We start from the raw sequence: 23,040 nt of genomic DNA, 5'->3' as shown, positions 1-23,040 counted from the left end.
TCTGGACGTGCTAAAAAACCATTGCACGGACAACTTGCAAGGTGTACTCTTTAAAATATGGGTGTGGAAACTGTTTACTATGAAATCTATTATGTCCTGTTTTTAATTTGAGAATTTAAGTCAGGATGTTAACCTTTAGTTTCTCATATATATATATATATATTTTTATTTCAGCTAGGCACATTTAGGTCTCAAGATGCAGCCTATTTTGTTGAACCGCTGCTATCAAAGGATGGACAACACTATGAAGAAGAACACAACAAACCCCATATTGTATACAGACAGAGTGCATCACGGAAAGGCTCGGCGAAGAAATCGTATACCTGTGATACATCAGGTATACTTCACTTGATATCAGCAATGTAAAATGGTTTTGTTATTTGTTATACACCTATTTGAATGCACATATTCATGAGCGCAGCAGAAACACACTTAATGTAATATGAAGTCTACAGGTTCTTTTTATGTCTAGCAAATCGGAGATGTACTCCTTCATACATACTTCTGAATGCTATAGGGCCATGACAGAAAAACCTGTGGCATACAAAGGATTCTCTGCTTATGGCTTATTTTTCTTAATGTTCTCTTCATTTTACCAAGGTTTTTATGAACAATTACTGCCGCTTTAATTCTTATTAAAGAGGGTGCATACGAAGTCAATGTATGTGCCAAAATAACAAATTCCACTTGGATATTACAAGAAATGTAACTTTAATTTTACTTAGTGGTATTTATCAAAACACAAATCAACGTTAAAATATTCTTTTTTGCGTCCTTGTGTAAAACTATCACAGTTTTGAAGTTTATGACACAAGTAATTATTTGCAGAAATTATGTAGTGCCTGCTCATATACAAATCAAATTGGTGTTTCTTCTTTATAAGCAACCGTTTAACCGGTACCCTTTGTTCCCCTATTTTGAGTGGGTGTAAGAAAGTGAGTTTCTGTTGCAGTACCCCCATCACTTTTTGCCTGATGCACTTTTTCCTTGGTGTGCTCTGGGTCCCTGCCAATCCGGTACCCAGGGCCTGTGTTCCTTCCCTAAAATTGTGTTAAAACTAAAACCCGATTGGCATCTCTGGCCACCTGTCAGCCCCTAGTAAATGGTACCCTAGGTACCCAGGGCATGGTGACCAGAGAAGACCCCTAAGGGCTGCAGCACTTATTGTGCCAACCTTAGAGGCCCTGTACCCTGGCACCCACACACTGCCTTTGCAGGCTGAGTGTTTAAGTACAGAACCAAACAAAGAGTCGACATGGCACACATCCCAGTGTGCCATGCCCACAAACCCACTGCCCTGGCATACATCAGTCACCCCTCTAGCTGGGTGCCCTATGCCAGTGGTGTGGCACTGGTGCATGAGCCCTGTGCCCTTACAGAACCCAGTGCCATTCCTGGGCACTGTAAGTGTTGTGATGCCATTAAGAGTATATGGTGCTGGGAGGTCGACATTACGAACTCCACAACACCATAATGGCTACACTGAAGACTGACAAGTTTGGTATCAAACTTCTCAGCACATTAAATCCACAATGATGCCAGTCTGGGATTTAATGAAAATGGACCACAGAGGGCATCTTAGAGATGCCCCCTGAAACCTAACCACAATCCACGTCTGGACTGAGAGGCTGCCTAGGCTGCCACACAGCAGACATGTTGCTGGACCCCTGGGTGGAGAGCCCCCGCTCTCTTGGGCCTGCAACAATGCACATCCTGGACGAGGTGCTAGGTGCTGCAAAGGCCTGCCGCCTCTGTGAGTTTCTCCAGACCATTTGCTGTACCCAGCAACTGTCCCCCACCAGTCCTGACCCCCACTCTGGCAGGAAGACTGGCGGCAAAAGCTACGTCAGGTAGGGGGGGTGCCAACCTGTGCCAACCCCACCCCTCAGGTGGGGGAGACGAGGCGAAGCACGACCCCGGGCTCCGGCCATCTTGAAGATGTGGAGCCCTGCCCAATCACAGCTAGACTCCTGCCCCCTCCCACAGGAGAGGAGCAGGCTAGGGGTGTACCCACCCCAGGACAGGCCCTACATGTAACGCCCCTAAATTTAGTATTTAGGGGCACCCTGAACCTTTTTCCACAGATCCAGATTCTGAAAAAAGAAAGAGGAACAAGGAACAAGAAGACCTGCCGTCGGGCGCTCAATGTTATTCAATGAGGATCTTGAAAAGGGAACAAAGGCTGCAGGTTCGGGAACGGTGGATCTTCTGGAGCGACCAACACTTCGAGGGGTAAGTTGGGATCTTGGAGGATAGGTAGACACCCAGGAGTTGGGCACAGGGGGCCGTGGGGCGCTGGGTGCAGGGGTGTCTTTTGATGTCGGGAAACCTTACCCCCTGCTGGTCGCAGTCGGAGGGGTCCTTTGTCCTGAGGCTGTAGGCGTCGACTGAGTCATCGAGGAGGGTCCTTGGGCACTGGATTCGAGGTCAGAATCGCCGTGCAGCTGCTTAAAAGAGGAAGACACCAACTGATTTGGCCCCAGCCCTACCGGCCTGTCGATCCTCAAACCTGCTCCTGCTAAACCCCGGCGTCTCCAGTGGTCAGCAACCTCAAAAACCCCGGAGGACCTGACTGCCTTGTGACTCTGAGTACCTGGGTCTCCCACGAGCAGTGGTACTGCTCAAAGCAAGTAACAAGCCCTGACATCAGCCCGGAGCCCGGAACCCGGAACCCTGCACACTCTGCACCCGCCAAGCCTGTCCTGTGCCGGAGTGAATCAAGACCATGAGGACGTCCCCCTGGCGATTCTGACCTCGAATCCAGTGCCCAAGGACCCTCCTCGATGACTGTCGACGCCTACAGCCTCAGGACAAAGGTCCCCTCTGACTGCGACCAGCAGGGGGTAAGGTTTCCCGACCTCAAAAGACACCCCTGCACCCGCGACCCACGGCCCCCTGTGCCCTACTCCTGGGTGTCTAGATATCCTCCAAGATCCCAACTTACCCCTCGAAGTGTTGGTCTCTCCAGAAGATTCACCATTCCCGAGCCTGCAGCCTTTGTTCCCTTTTCAAGATCCTCATTGAATAACATTGAGCGCCCGACGGCTGAAAAGCAGTCTGCACCCAGTCGCCCGAGTGCCCCTGGGAGTGCAACCTTTCTCCTATCTTACTTCCCCATTTGCCCTGAGCAAGTGACCAGGAGCCCAGCTCCCACAGCTGCGTGGCCTGCTAGCCAGCAGCCACCAACCGAAGGCCCCCTGCCTCTCATTGGATAACATTGGGCCTAACTACCTCTGCACCCGGCCGCCCCTGTGCCACTGAGGGTGTACCAACTGTACCTACCTGACCCTGGGGGACCCCTGAGTCTATGCCCGGAACCCTAACTTCACCAGTCGAGTACTCACCTGAAAACCGATGACTCACTTCCCTGCCATAGGATAACATTGACCGGTTTGACTCGAAATTTCTTCTAAGTGTGAAGTTTTGAAACTTTAAAATATTCATCTAAAATCAGCCGAATAACGAATTTCGAATTACTCACCTGTGAGCAGAAGAGAAGCCAGTACTGTACCTTGTAGCCCAGTACTGACCCGCAAAAGTAATCACAACGGTGTTTGCTAGTAATCTAAATTTCTGCCATAGGAAATCATTGAATGTTTTTCCATGAATTTTCTTCTAAGTGTCTACTTTTGAAAAGTATAAATATTCCTTAAAAATCGTACCACCTACTAAAACGTAATGACTTACCTGTCTTAGGTAAAGACCCCAGTGCCGAACCTAGGAGTCCCGTACTGGATTGCAAAAGTAGCGAGAACCTACTTTACCTGTGCTTTGAATTTCCTTCCATGGGATAACATAGCTGGTTTTTCACTGAAAAGTTTCAGTGTTAACTTGTAAAATACCTTTATATTCTTTAAAAATCATTGCAATAACTAAAGCGTTTTCACTAAACTGTTTTCAGCTTGGACCCCAGGACTGAACCTAGGATCCAGTCCTGAAGTTACAAAAGTAATCTATGAAGTAATCAGCTGCATTTATGTAGAAAAACTCATTGAGCTCAATGTTAAATGGTGTTTAGAATTTTGTTGCCTACTGCAACCATTGTATCTATTGTGTTCACAAAGTTTATTGCCTCTTTGCAAAGTAAATACATGAGAGTACTCATATCGAGAAAAGTATATTTTGATACCTGTTGGTTCTAAAAATAAAACCACTATATCTTTGAATATAAAAACAATTGGCCTAGAGTTTAGTTCTTGAGTGTGTGAAACCTTTTGCTGGCTGAGTGTGTACAACAATGCTTTACACTGTCCTCTGGTACTGCCTTACTGCTCAACCAAGCTATCACTTTGGAGAGTAAGGCCACACCTGGATTTAACCTCTGTTTTACCTCTGGGGTTTGTGGACTCTATACACACTATACCTTATTCTGGTGCAGTATATATAGAGCCACTTTCTCACAGTGGGCACGTACACTGGTGTGAAAATGCCAAACTGTGCAGGCTTCCCATTTTTATTACAGATTTTGAAATGGATTGACCTAATTTCTCTTGGTTGGGTATGATGAGCCAAGTTGCAGAATATTAGAATTTGTTTTTGTTACAATACTTAATTTGCACCACAAGCTCAAACATGAATCCTAACACGTCACATAACAGTCATATACAGAAATGGATGCAGTGATTATTTATTGGCTGCTGTGATTATTTACATACATACATACTCTATTGATTAAGCTAAGAAGCCATACAAACTAATCTGTATAAAACAATCAATTGAAAACATTAAACTACAATTCACTCAAAATTGATTAATTTAGACCGTTAAATACACCAAAGTGCAGTAATCTCTACTAAATAGTTCATCCAAACATCCGGAAAAACATATCAGTTAAAGAAGGTCATGTCTAGTTGTTTTTCAAGCCGAGACAATGTCTGAGGCTAGAGGCGTGAAGCAGGCCTGGACTGGCCGTTGAGGGCACCGGGCAATTCCCCGGTGGGCCGCATGGTTGGGGGCCGGTTTTGGGCCCCTGGGGCCGTTTTTGTTACAGGGCCGTTATGCTGCAAAAACGGCCCTGTAACAAAAACGGGCAAAAAACGGCCCTGGCACAGAGCGCGGTCGCACCTCCACCTCCTCCCAGAGTGGGGCGGGGGAGGGGGGGGGGGGGGGTGGGTGAGGCCGAGCTCTTTGCCAGGGCCGGTTCTGGTTCCCAGTCCGACCCTGGCGTGAAGACCGCATCAGAATCTGTCTGGTAACAAAGGAGATGGCATCACTGCATAGTCTTATGTTGTGCTTTTTAGGTCAAAGTCTTTCAGACCGCAAAGATGCCTTGTTTGCTAAAGACATCTTGAGGTCATTGAGAAAGCTGACCTAGGAATACATTCTGCCCATTGCTTACCATTGGCTTTGTGGTTTGTAACTCACATTTTATGGCTTTCTATTTGCTGAATTGATTTGTTTTAGGCTGTCTAGCTAGAGTTAATCCCTCCCATTGCACAAACCGACCCTGTTTACTGTATTCTGCCACAAACACATTTTCTAGAAACAGGCCATCAAATCGTGTTCTTGTCTTGTCACATTTGCTGTGCATTCAAAGACAGAGGGCAAATGTTAAGTTCTCTCTTCCAAGGTAGCTCAGTGTTTAATTTTCTTTCTCTGGCTTGAAAGTGAGAAATGTTATGTGACAATCCTGCTGTGTATCCAAGGAATTGTGTTTTGTAACCCACAACTGTGTAGTTCAAATGAAGCACTTTTTTGTAATTCTGAAGTGTGGTGGAAACAAATATTTGAATCCAATCAAAACCCATCAATACATTAGGTGACGACATATGGACACATTATCGTTTGTGTGCAGTAAAACCGTTTTTCAGTGCATATATAATAGTCATTTCAATTGAAAATGTGTTGCCTCTAAAGGCAGTGTTCCACCACACCATGCGCACTCCACACTACGCCACTCCATTCCACTCTTTGCCCTTCTACTCTATGCCATATCACTCCTTTCTACAACACATCACTCTAACATGCCATTCCACTCTACGCTCCTCCACTCTAAGACACACCACGCCACACCACTACAATCTACTTCACTAACTCCATGATACAACATGTCACTCCACGCCCCTCCAATCCCCACCACTTACCCCACTCCAATCTACCCCACTCCACTCCAGTCTATCCCACTCCACTTCAATGGACCCCACTTTTCCCCACCATACTTCGCTACAATCTACCCTACTTCAATCTATACCACTCCACCACATTCTACCCTACTCCAATCTACCTCAATCAACCCCACTCCAATCTACCCCAATCGTCTCCGATGTACCAAACTTCAACCCAACCAATCGACCCCACTCCAATCTACCCCACTCCATTCTACCACACTCCACTCAAATCTATCCCACTCCACTTCAATCTGATATAGTGGGACACCAGCCTGCGAACAAGTATCACTATAAAGGGCCCATTAGCACACTCTCACTTACAATATCCGGTTGATGAAAATCCTACTGGAGATCAATTTTGGGGCTTTTCTATATGTCCGTTTGCCTAAATAATTTGAACTTAATTAATTTCTAAGCCCTTCCTTACTCATGGATCTATTTTAGTTGAGTTAGAGTTGGTAATTAATGACATCAAAAAACATTTACCTATTTATTTCATTAAATAACCACAGACTCAGTTAAAGTTCAACATTTTTACTGAAATATTTAGTGAATCAAATACAAATTACAGTCATTCTGAAAAGTTAAGGTTCTGTTACCTAATTTAGACTATACATTTTAATGACTAGTACCTCAGGAAGAGAGGACAGAGAAAAGGCACATTGACACAGTATATTTATATTTACCTAGAATGGTGTGGCCAAGAGCTTGTACCCCACGAAATATCAGGTAACCGGTTCTGGACAGGATTGAGACAGGACAGGTCACCTCTTCTGGATTTAATGGCAGCGTTAAACCCCTCTCTGATACTAGTTTCCCTCCTCGACTATCTTCCGCATCTCATTCCTAGTTCCCTCGCCTCCTCGGTCCTCTTCCACAATCTTGCTCCTCAGTTTTAAATTTGGAAATTTCTAAGTCTGCTTCAAGTAAATCGATCAGCAATCGGATAGCATCTCTGTCTCTCAGCGTTCTGGCAGCGATCAGGCAGCAATTTAGCTGCGAAAAAGGTAATTCATTCTGCTAACTATTCCAGTTATACCTTCTGGTGGCATGTTCCACACCCAAATGTTTCAAACTTGTAAAAATTGTATATTCTGATTGGACAAGCCAAGGGGACGATCATCACACCATTCTGAGTTTATTACTTTTCTTAAGAGCATTGTCTTATGTTCCCGCCCATTTAATTTGTTTCACCCAAGCTTCATTTCCACCCGTTTCTCATATTAAGTTCTACATTGTATATAATATTTACATTTGTTCATTGAATCTTTAGGATGTTCCGTCATATTCTTGCCTATGAGAAAAGTTGATCCTTGATCAGGTTCCAAGACTTGTGATCACGACTCCAGGGTTGCTCTTTACGGCGACTGCGCGCTGTAGCCACGTGGGTTTAGCCTTGTCTCTCCATTTTAGGCCCGATTATGAACTAACAGAGAAGACAAAAAGACAAGATGTTAGATTCAAATAAAATGTTTTCACTGTATACCACTTATGTCTACTCTTATCCCATTTAATCAAAATAATTCTTAATGCATTAGCACTTAGTATAAAACACAGTTTAGTTTCAAGCAGCAAAGCAGATGCTTAGTATGTGAGTTCTGAAGCGGCCATTTTACACATTAGTGCGCAGAAGCAAAGCTTTCCCTCCAAGCATTATGACATCATGCCGTGGCGCATGCGCAATTCGTTTCCCGCGTTTTTTAGCGCCCATTTTAGTCTCAGTCCAGTTACTTGTTAGTAGACACATAGGCAAGCTTCCCCTGCTTCTACATTGTGTACGAAATGTAGTGTAAATTAGTATGACAAACCTTTATTAGTACTTTATTATGATTATTCAAGAAGATTCATCCAGCAAGTTGCTTATATGCAAATCCTTGCTCCATCAATCACTCCTATCTACTACACTCCTCTTAAATCTATCCCACTCCACCCCAATCTACCCTGCTCCAATTTACCCCCACACTTCCTCATCCTAATCTACTCCACGCCAAATGCCCCCTATCTACTCCACTCCAATCTACTACACTCCACTCAATCTACCCTACTCTACCCCACTCCAATTTATACAACCCACTTTACTCCAATCTACCTCACTCTACTCCAGTTTATCCCACGCCAAACAACCCTACTCAAATCATACCTCTTCAGGCTATCCCATTCCAGACTACCCCACTGCAATCCAATTTACCCAACACTAATCCACCCAATCTACCCTCTCCCCCCAAATCTACCCCACTCCACTCCATTCCAATCTACCTCACTCCACTCCAATCTAAACTTCACTTTAATCTGTCCAGCTCTACTCCACCCCAATCTACCCCACTCCAATCTACCCACTCTAATCCACCCCAGTGCACTCTGTCCCAATCTACCACACTCCATTCCACTTTACCCAATCTACCCCACTCCACTCCACTTCACTCCAATCTATCACATGCCACTTTACTCTAGCACACTCCAGTCCAATCTAACCGACTGCACCATACTCAATCCCACTCCAATCTACCCTACACCACTCCACCCCAAACAACCCTACTTAAATCTGCCCCATTCTAACCTAATCTACGTCACTCCAATCTACGGTACCCTACCCCAATCTTCCCCACAATACCCTATCCAAATCACCTATTTCCAGTCTCACTCCAATCTACGCCACTCCCCTCCACTCCATCATAATTCACCCAATCCAACCCACTCCAATCTTCCCCAGTCCACTCTACCCGAAGCCACTCTATCCCACCCACCCTAATCTACCTAACTTCATTCCTATCTACTTCTCTTCACTCCTGTATACTCCTCCTCACTCCCATCTACCCCACTGCACTCCAGTCTACTCCAGCCCACTGCACTACACCCACATCTACCCAACTCCAATATACCCCAATATATCCCACTCCAGTCTACCCCACTCTAGTCTAACCCACTCCAGTCTACCTCACTCCACTCCAATCTACCCTACCATACCCTAATCAATGCCAAGTAAATCTATGCCACTTCCCCTTTCCAATCTACCCCACTCCACTCCACTTTACCCCACTCAAATCTATCCCAATATACCCCGCTCTATCCCAATATACCCTACTCCATTCAAATCTATCATACTCCTCCAATCTACACCACTCCACTCTATACCCCAATCTACCCCCTCCAAATTACCCCATCTATCCCATTTTATTCTATTCTACCCTTCTATAATCCACTCAATCTACCCCACTCCACTCCAATCTACCAGACTCCACTCCAGTATACCCCACCCCACTCTTCCCCAATCCACTCCACTCCACTCTTCCCCAATATATCCCACTCCACTCTACCTCAATTAACCCTACTCCTATCTACCCCAATCGACTTCAATCCAGTCTACCCCACCACAATTTGCCCCACTCCACCCCAATGTACCCCAATTCAATCTACCTCACTCCAATCTACCATGCTATACCCACCTTCACACTCCAATCTACCTCAATCCACCCCACTCCATTTTACCTTACTCTACCACCGCTCCACTCAATGGCAAACTAGGCCACTCCACTCTGCCCCATTCCTTTCTACCCCAGTATGCCCCACTACGGTCTACTTTACCCTACTCCGCACCATAAACATTAAGCCATGCTGATCAGCAGCCACACTGGTGCACATAATGGCTAAAACACATTGCCAAAGTCAATTTTTCTTGCATAGGCGAGACCTATTGGCTTTGCTAATTGTTGTTAGAAATTGGACAGACAAGCTGCTTCCTTGTGGACAAAGGTTTAGTGCAAAATAGCATAAATGCTTCAAGATCACTTGGTCACATATCTCACAGTAACAAAGGCCGGGGTATTTCTTATTGTTGGGTACCTTTTTAGGGAGAGCTGGTGTAAGCAGCGCGAAGCGCTGCGTCCAGGGAAGCCTCTATTGTTATCCACTTGCTGGGAATCTGGGACAGGGGATGGGCACGCGCAGGGCCGTCGGCGATTTCAGCATGTGTGCGCGCACGTTCACCCACGCGCTGTGCACATCTCCTGTCCCAGTTCCAGGGTAAGTCAGCCTCTCGCAATCACACGCACACGCACACCCCACCACACCCCACCCCACCCCACCCTACTCACCGGGCTCTTTCCTCGCTGCGCTGCTACAGGCTCCGTCACTCCGCGCATCACCTGGCACACTCGGGCTTCCCTCACTCATGGGAGCCCCGCACTTGCATCGGCGGCCTCAGCCGCCACTTCTGATCATCTGCTGGCACACGCGGGGCTCTCCCTCAGGCATGGAGCCCCGCGACACCACTGCTCCTCAGGGCCAGCCACTCCGTGGGCGTGGGCTTCCCGCGGAAGGCGGACGTCCAGCCCCACAAGGCGTGATGTTCCCGAACTTCCGGTTTTTCGGCCGGCGGCGGTGAAACATTAACTGCTCTTGTTTTTTATCGGATACAACCACGATTTCCAACCTCCACTGTACTTGTTTGTGTAAGCTTTTTTAATCTCCCTGCTGTATGTGCAGAAAGCAGTTGTTAATGCCTGCCTGCCTCGTTAATCATCTGGGCAGATGCCTTAGAGATCAGATCTGTGCTGGGAGGCCCGGCCATGGAGGAGAGGGCAGTCTGTCTGTCTGAAGGGGGCTCTGCTCGGGTGTACTGCGCAGAACCTTACGAAGAGGGCATTAATGGAGCTATGTGTCTGTCAAGGTGGTACAGAGTGCGGATACAGGGATGAGTGGGTGGTACACCCGATTTTAAGATCCGCGGGAGTCCTTCTTCCTACAGGCTTAAGGCCATCGATCCTGTGGGGCCTCTGATGAGATGCAAGCCCCCCACCCCCTAGGTAGTTTAGGGGTCCTGCTGCGCATGCCTTCAGATTAGGGCTCCCCAAATGATAGGTACAAATTATGCTAAAATAAACATCGGCGATGCACACATAGCGCACCTCGTGATACGGGTCTGTTTCTAGGCACAATTGATAGGTGTTATTGCTACCCAATCATCCTCCTTTTCATCGACCTGTAAAGGATGAAAGGCTGAATGGAACTTTTCAGGATATGAGCCTTGGGCTTTTAGGGTGCACACAGATCTCAGCAATGCATGCACGGGTCCACTGAGGAGCATAGCAAAGAAATATGAGCAGAAAATACTCCTGGCCTCGACTGTCTTACATTGGTTGCCACATTAGCAGATGCAGAAGTCTCATGCCCAACATTTGCACCCTTTCCAATTTTCGGGCCATGGTACATAAACCTTGCACTGGTGCAAACAGGGCAAAGCCAGTTTGCACTATTATTCTGCTTATAGACTAGGGAATGGAGCAAATCAATTCTGGTCAAGTTCATACTCGCAGAAATATTCTTTGCTTGAGGGTCGAAATGGAGAAGCAGCAAATGTAGTTTAAGTGAAGCACAGAGAATATAACAGCATCTTAATCCACGGATGACGCATTAAAAAACACGGAAATCTATTTCAGGGACACCACCACATCACTCTGGAACACCACCACATCACTCTGGGACACCACCACATCACTCTGTGACACCACCACATCACTCTGGGAACACCACCACATTACTCGGGAACACCACCACATTACTCGGGAACACCACCACATCACTCGGGAACACCACCACATCACCCGGGAACACCACCACATCACTCAGGGACACCACCACATCACTCAGGGACACCACCACATCACTCAGGGACACCACCACATCACTCAGGGACAACACCACATCACTCAGGGACACCACCACATCACTCAGGGACACCACCACATCACTCTGGTGCACTCAGAAGCGGTCGCTCCCCTCGCTGCTCCCTGCTCATCCACCTGGTATTGTAGCGCTCACTGCCAGACTGCTGATTGCCTTCTATCACGCATTGCGCGCTCTGCTTGAATTTTGTGTCACCGTAGCGCTTACGGCCAGACTTGCTCGCACTGCTGAATATTGAGTTATAGTAGCGCTTTACTGTTAGACCGTGCTTTGTTATTTACTGTGCCATTGCGTATCACTCGCTTTGCCTGCTCTGATCATTGTTGCCTGACTGTGCTGCCCAGTTCATAGCGCTTAATAAGGTCATGCCCCAATTCTCATCCTGTTTCGCTTTTGGCTTGCTGCCATTTTGTTGTTTGTTGTTGTGCCTCCCAGCCCGGCTCTCCACCCCGCTCCCGCCTCCCAGCTGCTCCTCCCTCCCATAGAAAGTGTAGGCTCTACCCTTCCAGCAATAGCGCTGTGACCGTCCGAGCATCTCAGAAGCGGTCGCTCCCCTCGCTGCTCCCTGCTCATCCACCTGGTATCGTAGTGCTCACTGCCAGACTGCTGATTGCCTTCTATCACGCATTGGGCGCTCTGCTTGAATTTTGTGTCATCGTAGCGCTTATTGCCAGACTTGCTCTCACTGCTGAATATTGAGTTATAGTAGCGCTTTACTGTTAGACCGTGCTTTATTTACTGTGCCATTGCGTATCACTCGCTTTGCCTGCTCTGATCATTGTTGCCTGACTGTGCTGCCCAGTTCATAGCGCTTAATAAGGTCGTGCCCCAATTCTTGTCCTGTTTCGCTTTTGGCTTGCTGCCATTTTGTTGTTTGTTGTTGTGCCTCCCAGCCCGGCTCTCCACCCCGCTCCGCCTCCCAGCTGCTCCTCCCTTGCCCCACCCCCCTCCACTATCCACTTATGACATATGCTTTTGAGCGCAGCGTTCACGCGCAGCGATCGCGCCCCATGCGCGCCGAAGGTGCGCCAAAGGTAAGCCCGTCTACGCCCGTCCGCGTCTGGACCGCGCCCAGCGCCATACCCCCTGGGGCCCGCAAAATCCACTCCGCCCGCATAACGTACAACGCCGCTACCCTCTCTGCACTTAACCCCGGCCGACTCCCAAACTGCTACCAAGCCGCCCCAGGACAGACACATGGACCCTTCACCTGCCACTCCTGCAAGTTCGACTGCATTAAGACCCACAGCAAATCCACATACTCCAAACAGAGCTTCAACACTAACCACCTGAAGTGCATCCTGCTCAAAACCCGCTCGGTCCACAGACACGCCATTGAACTTTGGAACCTACTCGACACCACATCGGCGGACGTCGCCTTCCTCACAGAAACCTGGATGAACACCTCATCAACGCCCGACATCGCCATAGCCATCCCGGACGGCTACAAAATCATCCGAAAGGACCGCATCAAGCGAACAGGAGGAGGAATCGCCATCGTCCACAAGAACACCATCCACATCACAACCAGCTCCGATGGCAACCTCACAACCGCCGAACACCTTCACTTCCAGATCCACACCGACCCTAAGACCACACTCAGAGGCACCCTCATCTATAGACCACCCGGACCCCGCGCACAATTCAGCGAAGACATCACTGACTTCATTAGCCCTCACGCCCTCCCCTCTGAGGACTACATTCTACTGGGAGACCTCAACTTCCATCTGGAAAAGAACAACAGCAGCAACACCACCACCCTCTTGGACAACCTCGCCAATCTCAGACTCAAACAACTTGTTGACACCCCCACCCACCATGCCGGGCACACGCTCAACCCAATCTTCACCTCCAGCAAGCACATCTCCTTTAATCACACTACAGCTCTCCATTGGACGGACCACAGCTGCGTTCACTTCAACTTCAAAAAGACTACGACCCACAACCACCCACAACCAATTCCACTGAGAAACTGGAACAAAATTACCTCCGACCAGCTCTTCACATCGCTTCACCAAAACCCTCCTGCAAAATCATCGGACCCAAACCAAGCAGCCACCAACCTCACACAATGGATCACCCACAGCGCTGACGAATTAGCACCCTTGAAAAACCATCAAATCAAGCAAGGCAGCAAAAAAGCCCCCTGGTTTAATGATGACCTTAAGAAATCCAAGAAGTTCTGCCGCACCCTCGAGAAAGCATGGCGAAAAAACCCAACCCCTGACAACCTGGCCACCTTCAAGAACGCCACCCGCAAACACCACCAACTGATCCGATCCACCAAGAAATCATCATTCAAGGATCGACTCGGCAACAACGCCCACAACAGCAAAGAACTATTCAACATCGTCAAAGAATTCACCAACCCCACCGCCGGCACCACGACATCACTCCTTCCCAAGACCTCTGCGACTCTCTAGCCTCGTTTTTCCACAACAAAATCGCTGACATACATAACAGCTTTGGAGACCAGTCCACCCCACCCACCTCTGAACTTGAACCCCCCCCCAACAACCTTTGCGCCTGGAACCCAATCACCACCGAAGACACCATCCGCCTGATGAACACCATTCACTCAGGATCACCAACCGACCCATGTCCCCACCACATTTTCAACAAAGCAGACTCCATTATCGCACCCCATCTCCGAGACGTCATCAACTGCTCCCTGAACTCCGCTACCTTCCCGGAAAGCTGAAAACATGCCGAACTCGGCACCCTCTTGAAGAAACCTACAGCAGACCCCACTGAACTTAAGAACTACCGCCCCATTTCGCTTCTCCCATTCCCTGCCAAAGTCATTGAGAAAGCCGTCAACAGTCAACTCGCCGCCTTCCTCGAATCCAACAAATCCCTCGACCCTTCACAGTCCGGCTTCCGAGCCAAACACAGCACTGAGACCTCCCTCATCGCAGCAACAGACGACATTCGAACCCTACTGGACAACGGAGAAACAGCTGCCCTCATCCTACTTGACCTCTCCGCAGCCTTCGACACAGTCTGTCATAGCACCCTTATACAACGCCTCAGCAACGTCGGAATACAAGGAAAAGCATTGGACTGGATAATCTCGTTCCTCGCCGGACGAACCCAGAGAGTCCGCCTCCCCCTTTTCAGAACAGAGGCCACAGAAGTCATCTGCGGTGTACCCCAAGGATCATCACTCAGTCCCCCCCTCTTCAACGTATACATGAGTCCCCTCGCATCCATTGCGCGCCAACACAACCTCAACATTATCTCCTACGCAGACGACACCCAGCTGATCCTCTCCCTCACCAAAGACCCAAACACCGCCAAAACCAACCTACACGAAGGGATGAAAGAAGTAGCCGAGTGGATGAAGAACAGCCGTCTAAAACTGAACTCAGACAAAACGGAAGTCCTCATCTTAGGATCACCCCCCTCCGCCTGGGACGACTCATGGTGGCCACCGGCCCTGGGAACCACATCCATACTAACGGACCACGCACGTAACCTGGGCTTCATCCTAGACTCCTCCCTCTCGATGGCCAGACAAGTCAACGCCGTCTCATCATCATGCTTCAACATCCTACGAATGCTCAAAAAAATCTTCTGCTGGATCCCCACCGAAACAAGAAAGACAGTCACCCATGCACTGGTCAGAAGTCGACTGGACTACGGAAACACCCTTTACGCCGGAACCACGGCCAAACTACAGAAAAAACTCCAACGCATCCAAAACGCCTCAGCCAGACTCATCCTTGACATTCCCCGCCAAGCTCACATTTCAGGTCACCTGAAAGACCTCCACTGGCTCCCCGTCAACAAGAGAATAACGTTCCGCCTTCTCACCCATGCACACAAAGCCCTCTACGACATAGGACCCGAATACCTCAACACGCGCCTGTCCTTTTACACCCCCACCCGCAAACTTCAATCGTCCAAGCAAGCCCTCGCCGCAATCCCACGCATCCAAAGATCCACCATGAGGGGAAAATCCTTCTCCTACTTAGCGGCCAAGACCTGGAATTCTCTCCCCACCCACCTCTGCCTTACACAGAACCAACTCTCCTTCAGAAAACAACTAAAAACTTGGATATTTGATAAGTAAAGCTCCCCCCCTCCCTCAAGCGCCTTGAGACCCTCTGGGTGAGTAGTGCGCTATACAAATTTAAACTTGACTTGACTTGACTTTATTTCAAATATAAGGGGGGAGGTAGAGGAAAAAGCAGCTAGGTTCGCCCTCCATATCAAAGTACTAGTCAAAAAAAATCAGAAATATCGGATCAAAGAGCCTAGCTGTAACAATGAGTTACTGTCAACATTGGATGTGGCTCACACAAAAGAAAAGGGGGGGGATATCCTTTTTCTTCAGGCCCCTCACTCACCGGAGGTTCCTCACGGTGACATGCTTCCTCATAGGGGCTTCCCAACCCGCTGCGGGTTGAGGCGTGCTGCGACTTGTGTGTGTCATGTGAAAAGGGAAGTGAGTGGAGTGGTGTGAGCTAAAAATATCATACTAGTGGGCGGAAAAGACTTTATTCGTGCTCCTAGTAGACATATTAAAAATGGGGTGATTCTCTAGGTGAGCTGGTTCAATTATGAAACCGGAACTCTAGTAGAAAGCCAACTAGTTTCGAGCTGTACCCTTCAGCTCTTCTTCAGGACATCACAGGCTCCAGCCCTTTGTGTACAACTCCAAAATGTGAATAGTATGCCTACCAATGAGCATGTACTAATAATATTTATACATACGACTCTTCTGTAATTCAGTGGCGTATGTTTTTTAAGGCTCTAATGGGCCTCTGGGTCATACAAGGGATAAAGGAAGTGCGCAGGAACCATTTGTTACGGAGCTCTTCCTAGCTTGTACACCTAATCGGCATCCCTCGAGACAGCCCAACCACATCATCACTCAGCACCACAACAGCATGTCCTTGCTTGCTACCAATAAGCTTTGCCATAGCCAATAGGACTTGCATTAGGAAAGTGTAAGCTATTGGATTTGTGAATAACAATGCTAATAATTTATATATTTTTTAAGCTAACACATATTTAAAAAAATTGTCATTTACAATACCAGTAGCTCACACTTTCCTAATGCGAGACCTATTGCATTGCAAATGCTTTTTTGACTGGTAGCACTCTTAGTCTGAATTATATGTAGCAACTTCTTTATATCTCGGCCTATATGCAGTCCAAGTATGCTTCGTAAGTGCTCGAGACCATACTACCTAGGCACTGCTTTAGTAGACTCCTAAATGCATTTTAATTGTTGAAGAGCAAGATATGATCCTTGATGTTGGGTTCTCCCAAAAATAATTGCATCCTATTTCTTTCAAAGTTTGAGAGACATGTTTTAATCAATGTCATTTTCGATAATCTCTCTTGGCCCAAATGTCGAGGAATGATTTTAAGTAAGCTACCAATTAAGCATTTGTCCATAGCCGTACTCAATACAGAACAGGTTTTAGAGAAATCACAGAATCAATGCTGTGTAGGTCCAATTTAGCCCTTAGTAGCTCCATTGGTGAACCTGCACCAAGACGTAATAAACACTGCAAGAAGCAGTACTCAGTCTTTTGAGGATCTGCTATCTTTCTATATTCCACATGTTGTCACCTTATTTAGTGACAGCCATTGCTTTCATTTTGTATTTCAGTTCTCAAGGCAGAACAACTAGTAAAAACCACGCTCTATGAAGAACCGTAAAACACGGGTACAAAAATAAATATGCCATTCCTGGCAGATTGGTAATTGCATCAAAAATATGTTATTGGTCTGATAATCTGTAGACAATGTGTTTGTGCAGTGATATCGTTAACAGATCTTTTCTATTATTGCGTGTTTGGGAAGAAGATTAGTCCCAAAACTTTAAAATACACATTGTTGCCACATCAACAGCTGTATCTATCCATCGCTTAAGGTGGCGAGTCAAACCAGGAATTTCAGAGGTATAATGTAACAGAACACGTTTTGGAGGGGAATATAAGGCTAATGAACTAATGGCATTCATTGTACCTGCAATTTTTTGCCAGAAAGCACTCAAGAAAGGGTAAGGCCATAGTAGATTAGGCATACCTCCTGCTGTTACTCCACAGCACCAACGGTCCGAGGAGTCATGTTCCTATGCCTAGTTTCTGCGGCATCCAATGCCATCTATGCAATATTAAAAAAAAAAGCGAAACTTTAACCTAGCTTCTCACAATCCACGGTCATGTGGAGTTAGAAGAGAAGACCTATTATCATTGGTATAGTCAATGACTAGAGTATTTTGCCAGTTGTTTTCAGTGTCCTCTGCAAGTGTTTTGAGTGGGTTTCTTCTATTAATGTGGCCTGCAATCCAGAAATAGCTCATTTGAAAGACCCCCATCCTTTACATTTTTTTGTGAGATTTAGGTAATGATGCCGATGACAAATTCAGTTTAAAGTAGAGTCCTTGTTTTATTTGTATTTAATATTTGTACATTTTCAATTTGGAATTGTGTTTACAATGATTCAAATTATTTAATCTCATTGCCTCCCAGTAGTTGATCAATATGATTTGTTCCCTTGTCCAACCATTCTTTCTAAAATAAAAGTTGACCTCCGATAAGGAGTGCAGCATTGTTCCGTGCTTGTCTATTCAGGAGACCATTGAGCATTGGCCAACAGAAGCTCAGTTTCTTTAAGCAAATTGTTCTGTGGATCCAGAGATGATGATGCGGCTGAATATACCACATTACCTCGTCTGTGTTACCTTTCAAATGCTTTTCTATGATTAGCCAATCCAGAGCCTCAAGGTCTATAGAAAGGAAATATGCAAGATGTACCAAGTGGTGTACTTTGTATTAGAAGTCGATATGGGTGAGTCTGAGTGTGCCAGAAGTTGACTCTGCCTTACGTTTTGTCATTTTGCGGGTTGACTGGTGTGACCCCCCCACCCATCCCAATGTATACTACTTAATGTATCCACTTGTCAAATTATATGGTATGGAAAAGGTTAAGTATAGCATGATAAAAATGTTATTAAATAATGGTGCCACTACCATTTTTATGGTTTATACTCTGACCCAAAAGGCAAGTAGGATTTTCCACTTTCAAAGAAATCATTGGTGGTTTTGTCAATAAGATGAATAGCGTTTTTTAAGGATAATGGCTTTAAAATTGCTACCAATATGCCCTCTCGGATATTTTACTGTTTTCTGGCAACCATAAAAAAGAATGCCCTGCTATTGTAGAAGCGAAGGTATAATTGTTGAGAGGAAGGGCTCTCTGATTTTTAACCCAGAAAACCAACCAAATCTAGATCACATACCCTGGGATAGATGCTTCATGTATAGAAATTAACAAGAATATATCAGGATAAACAAGTAGTTTATGATTTGGATTCCCAAGATCTCTTTAGATTAATGGATTTTTGCCACTAGTGGTTCTAGCACCAGTGAAAATAATGAAAATGATAAAGGGCAATGTAGACGAGTGCTTCTTCTAATTGAAAAATTATCTGATTTAAAGCCATTAACCATGACATTCACCATTGGTACTTGATACAGTCACTGTATTGCACACATTTCTCTTTAAAGCTTAACCATTGCAATGTACGAAATAAATACAGTGACTCCACCCTATCAAACAATTCTTCGTGGTCTAGTTAAAAGTTGTCTTAGTCATGTTATACCTATCAAATCATATGGAATACAGTCTGAATGTGGTGACTAGGGGACCTCCTTGCCACAAAGCCCACGAAGAACAAGCAATGAAATACGTGTTTTCATCCTTTTTGCAAATACTTTCACAGGACTTTTCATGTCTATGGCGATTAGGGAAATTGGAAAATGGGTACCACATTTGTGAGGATCTTTGTCCGGTTTCCAAAGTAAAGAAATAGTGGCGCTGTTAAATTCTTGATGGCGGCCTCCAAAGTCTTCTTCCTCTTTAAAAACTTTGCACATAATGGGGTCCATTGTTTTTTGTCTTGTAGAATTCAGTGGGCAAGCTGTGTTCGCCCAAAGATTTGCCCCCAGACATGTCTAGAGTGTCCTCTTACATAACACTACTCTCTAGGTCACAAACTGTTTCATTTGTCATTCGGGGAAGACGTAAAGATCAGAAAAAAGCTGTTTCTTCCTCAATGTCTGCCGGATGAATTTAAGCCACCTACGGGGAACAGGTAGCCCGGTTCGAGTCGGGCAGTCACTCTGATGAAAAAAGCGCTTCTTTCGTCAGAGTGACTGCCCGACTCGAACTGGGCAACCTGTTCCCCGTAGGTGGCTTTCATCCTGCATTGATTGCTGCCTTCTGGAGTTTTGGCCTGATTCTTCCCGGCGTTGCCACCCCGTGAAAACTTGATTGCAGTGCAATTTCTGCATGAGTACGAGCGTGACAACTTGCCCAGCTCCCGCTCCATGGAATGTGACTCCTCGCCCAGCCCTCACCCTGAGGAATCTTGATTGTTGTGCAATTCTTGCACGAGTATGAGCGTGACTCGTTGCCCAACTCTTTGTCATTCGTAGACGTTGCACCACCTTCCTATGATTAATGCTTGGAAATTGATTATGTACTAAGACGCTGCCACTTTGATTGCAGACGTAGAACCTACTTACCTGACAGAGCACCGATCCCAATCGTGTAACCATCGTCCTGATGATGAGCTCAAGTTATAGAGGTTGAAACGCTGTTGACCCTGCAACGCCATTTGCGGCATTCTATTGGTCACTTGCAAATAATGAATTTTTGTGTATCATTGTAAATATCTTATCTTGACCTTCAATGATTACCTTTCACTTTGCGCCGCCTTACGTTAATTTATAATCACATGTGTCACTGCGCCGTTAACTCACATTGCCAGTACACATCTGGTTGTTATGGTTACTGCAATTTAGTTGTACTTATGTGCTTCTATATGTAAATAACAACCTTGAATTATCATTTGGTCTCCCTTGTTCTTTTTCCCTGTGCTATGTGATTTACCCTCGTCCTAAATTGTCTTTCTACATGATATTCCTGTTGACACTGTACGTATGTTGCAATTATTACCTAGTCTCAACTGGGTTAACAGGTTTATTCCTGTTCTGTGTTTATTGGCTTAGTATACAGGCAAGAAAACTTTCAATATTATTTCTCAAATCACAACATGATTCTTTCAAAAGTCCCCTTGCAGAAGAGCATGGACCTTCACCCACAAGCAAAAGAAATGGACACAGCTTTGCACTATTTTAGACCATCTATGAATCTAGACACTATTAGTGCATATGAAAACAATTTAACTTGTTTAATGAGACCATTAGAGAAGACATTTATCATGGTATTGGAGGAAACCAGGGTACACTTTGTACGTAGTAAAAACTAAAGGGAAGACATTTTGAAAAACATTTCGAAGAAAGAAGAAGATAAATACAGAAATACATTTCTCCAGTATTGGGGTGTCTTTCATAGCTTTACATGCCTGAATCATTCCCCGTCATCGGAGTGGGAGTCCCACGGTACATAAAAAAACAATAATATGCCATAATAACATAGAAAAAACCTGGTAATAACCAACCAGGAAGTAAAGTAACCCAAGCTACAGGAGAAAAAACTTCCACACTCATGACTATCCTAGTCATTTTGTATAGCCCAAACTGCAGCCAATCAGGCGACAGCACCCACCAGGAAGTTCTCCCCATAGACTCAGGCTCTCAGATTTTCTACTGCACGTCGTGTGAAGGGAGTCTCCCTGAGCTCTGCTCAGTACTTCTCTTTTTTCCTTCAAGATCCTGGATTTTAGGATGTCTTCCGCTAAGAAATCTTTATTCAGGCCTTGTGACTCTTGTGGTGAGCTCCGGCTTTTCAAAGAAGATCCCCACAGGAAGTGCATTTACTACTTGTACCCGGACCATCAGGTGAAGAACTGCAAGATATGTAGGACCTTCCCTCAGAAGACCCTCAGGGACAGGGAGGGCTGCTTGCTTTTGTGGCTACAAAAGCTCACGGATCAAGATAATCCTGTTTCTGAGGTAGGCAGCATTGCCTCTGGGTCTACTACAGCTTCTAGGAAGAGAGCTGCTGAAGAGTTGTTATCTTCTCCTGGGGCAAAGATTGTCAATCAATCAATCAATCATGACACTTGTATAGCGCGCTACTCACCCGGGATGGTCTCAAGGCGCTTGGGGTAGGGGTTCGCTAGTGCTCGAACAGCCAGGTCTTCAGTTGCTTCCTGAAGGAGAGGTGGTCCTGGGTCAGCCAGAGGTGGATGGGGAGGGTGTTCCATGTCTTGGCCGCCAGGTAGGAGAAGGATCTGCCTTCGGCGGTGGCTCTTCGGATGCGTGGTACGGCGGTGAGGGCGAGGCTGGCAGACCGTAGCTGGCGGCTGGGCTTGTGGAAGGTCAGGCGGTCGTTGAGGTACTTGGGGCCCAGGTCGTGGAGAGACTTGTGTGCGTGGGTGAGGAGCCTGAACGTGATCCTCTTGTTGACGGGGAGCCAGTGCAGGTCTCTCAGGTGGCCGGAGATGTGGTTGCGTCGGGGGATGTCCAGGATGAGTTGGGCGGAGGCGTTCTGGATGCGTTGGAGTCTTTTCAGTAGCTTGACTGTGGTTCCGGCGTAGAGGGTGTTTCCGTAGTCCAGTCGGCTGGTGACGATGGCCTGGGTGACCGTCTTCCTGGTTTCGGTCGGGATCCATTGGAAGATCTTGCGGAGCATGCGGAGGGTGTGAAAGCATGAAGAGGAGACGGCGATGACTTGTCTGGTCATCGAGAGGGAGGAGTCCAGGATGAATCCCAGGTTGCGTGCATCGTCTGTGGGCTTGGGGGCGGTGCCCAGGGCAGGGGGCCACCAGGAGTCGTCCCAGGCGGAGGGTGATTGTCCCAGGATGAGGACTTCCGTCTTGTCTGAGTTCAGTTTCAGGCGGCTGTTCTTCATCCACTCGGCGACCTCTTTCATTCCTTCGTGGAGGCTGGTTCTGGCGGTGTCGGGGTCTTTGGTGAGGGAGAGGATCAGCTGGGTGTCGTCGGCTTATGAGATGATATTGAGGTTGTGTTTGTGTGTGATGGTGGCGAGCGGTCTCATGTAGACGTTGAAGAGGGTGGGGCTGAGTGATGATCCTTGCGGGACGCCGCAGATCACTTCAGTGGCCTCGGATCGAAACGGGGGGAGGCGGACTCTCTGTGTTCTTCCGGCGAGGAATGAGATGATCCACTTCAGTGCCTTTTCTTGGATGCCGGAGTTGCTGAGGCGTTGGACTAGGGTGCGGTGGCAGACAGTGTCGAACGCAGCGGAAAGGTCTAGGAGGATGAGTGCCGCTGTTACCCCGTTGATGAGCAGGGCTCGG

At 46.9% G+C, this 23,040-nt stretch overlaps 1 protein-coding gene across 1 annotated transcript in view; it reads left to right on the top strand.

Moving 5' to 3' along the window:
• The window catches only part of ADAMTS9 (ADAM metallopeptidase with thrombospondin type 1 motif 9), a 914,249-nt gene that overhangs the window by 161,881 nt on the left and 729,328 nt on the right, over positions 1-23,040 (top strand). Inside the window, exon 4 of the mRNA XM_086939088.1 lies at positions 175-337. Coding sequence (XP_086795214.1) covers positions 175-337 — 163 coding nt within the window. The remainder of the gene's footprint in view (positions 1-174; positions 338-23,040) is intronic.

Source organism: Lissotriton vulgaris, chromosome 9 (genome assembly GCF_964263255.1).
Source record: "Lissotriton vulgaris chromosome 9, aLisVul1.2, whole genome shotgun sequence".
Classification (NCBI taxonomy): Eukaryota; Metazoa; Chordata; class Amphibia; order Caudata; family Salamandridae; genus Lissotriton; species Lissotriton vulgaris.
The sequence above is the reverse complement of the archived record's forward strand: the minus strand, read 5'-3'. Positions and strand labels throughout refer to the sequence as shown.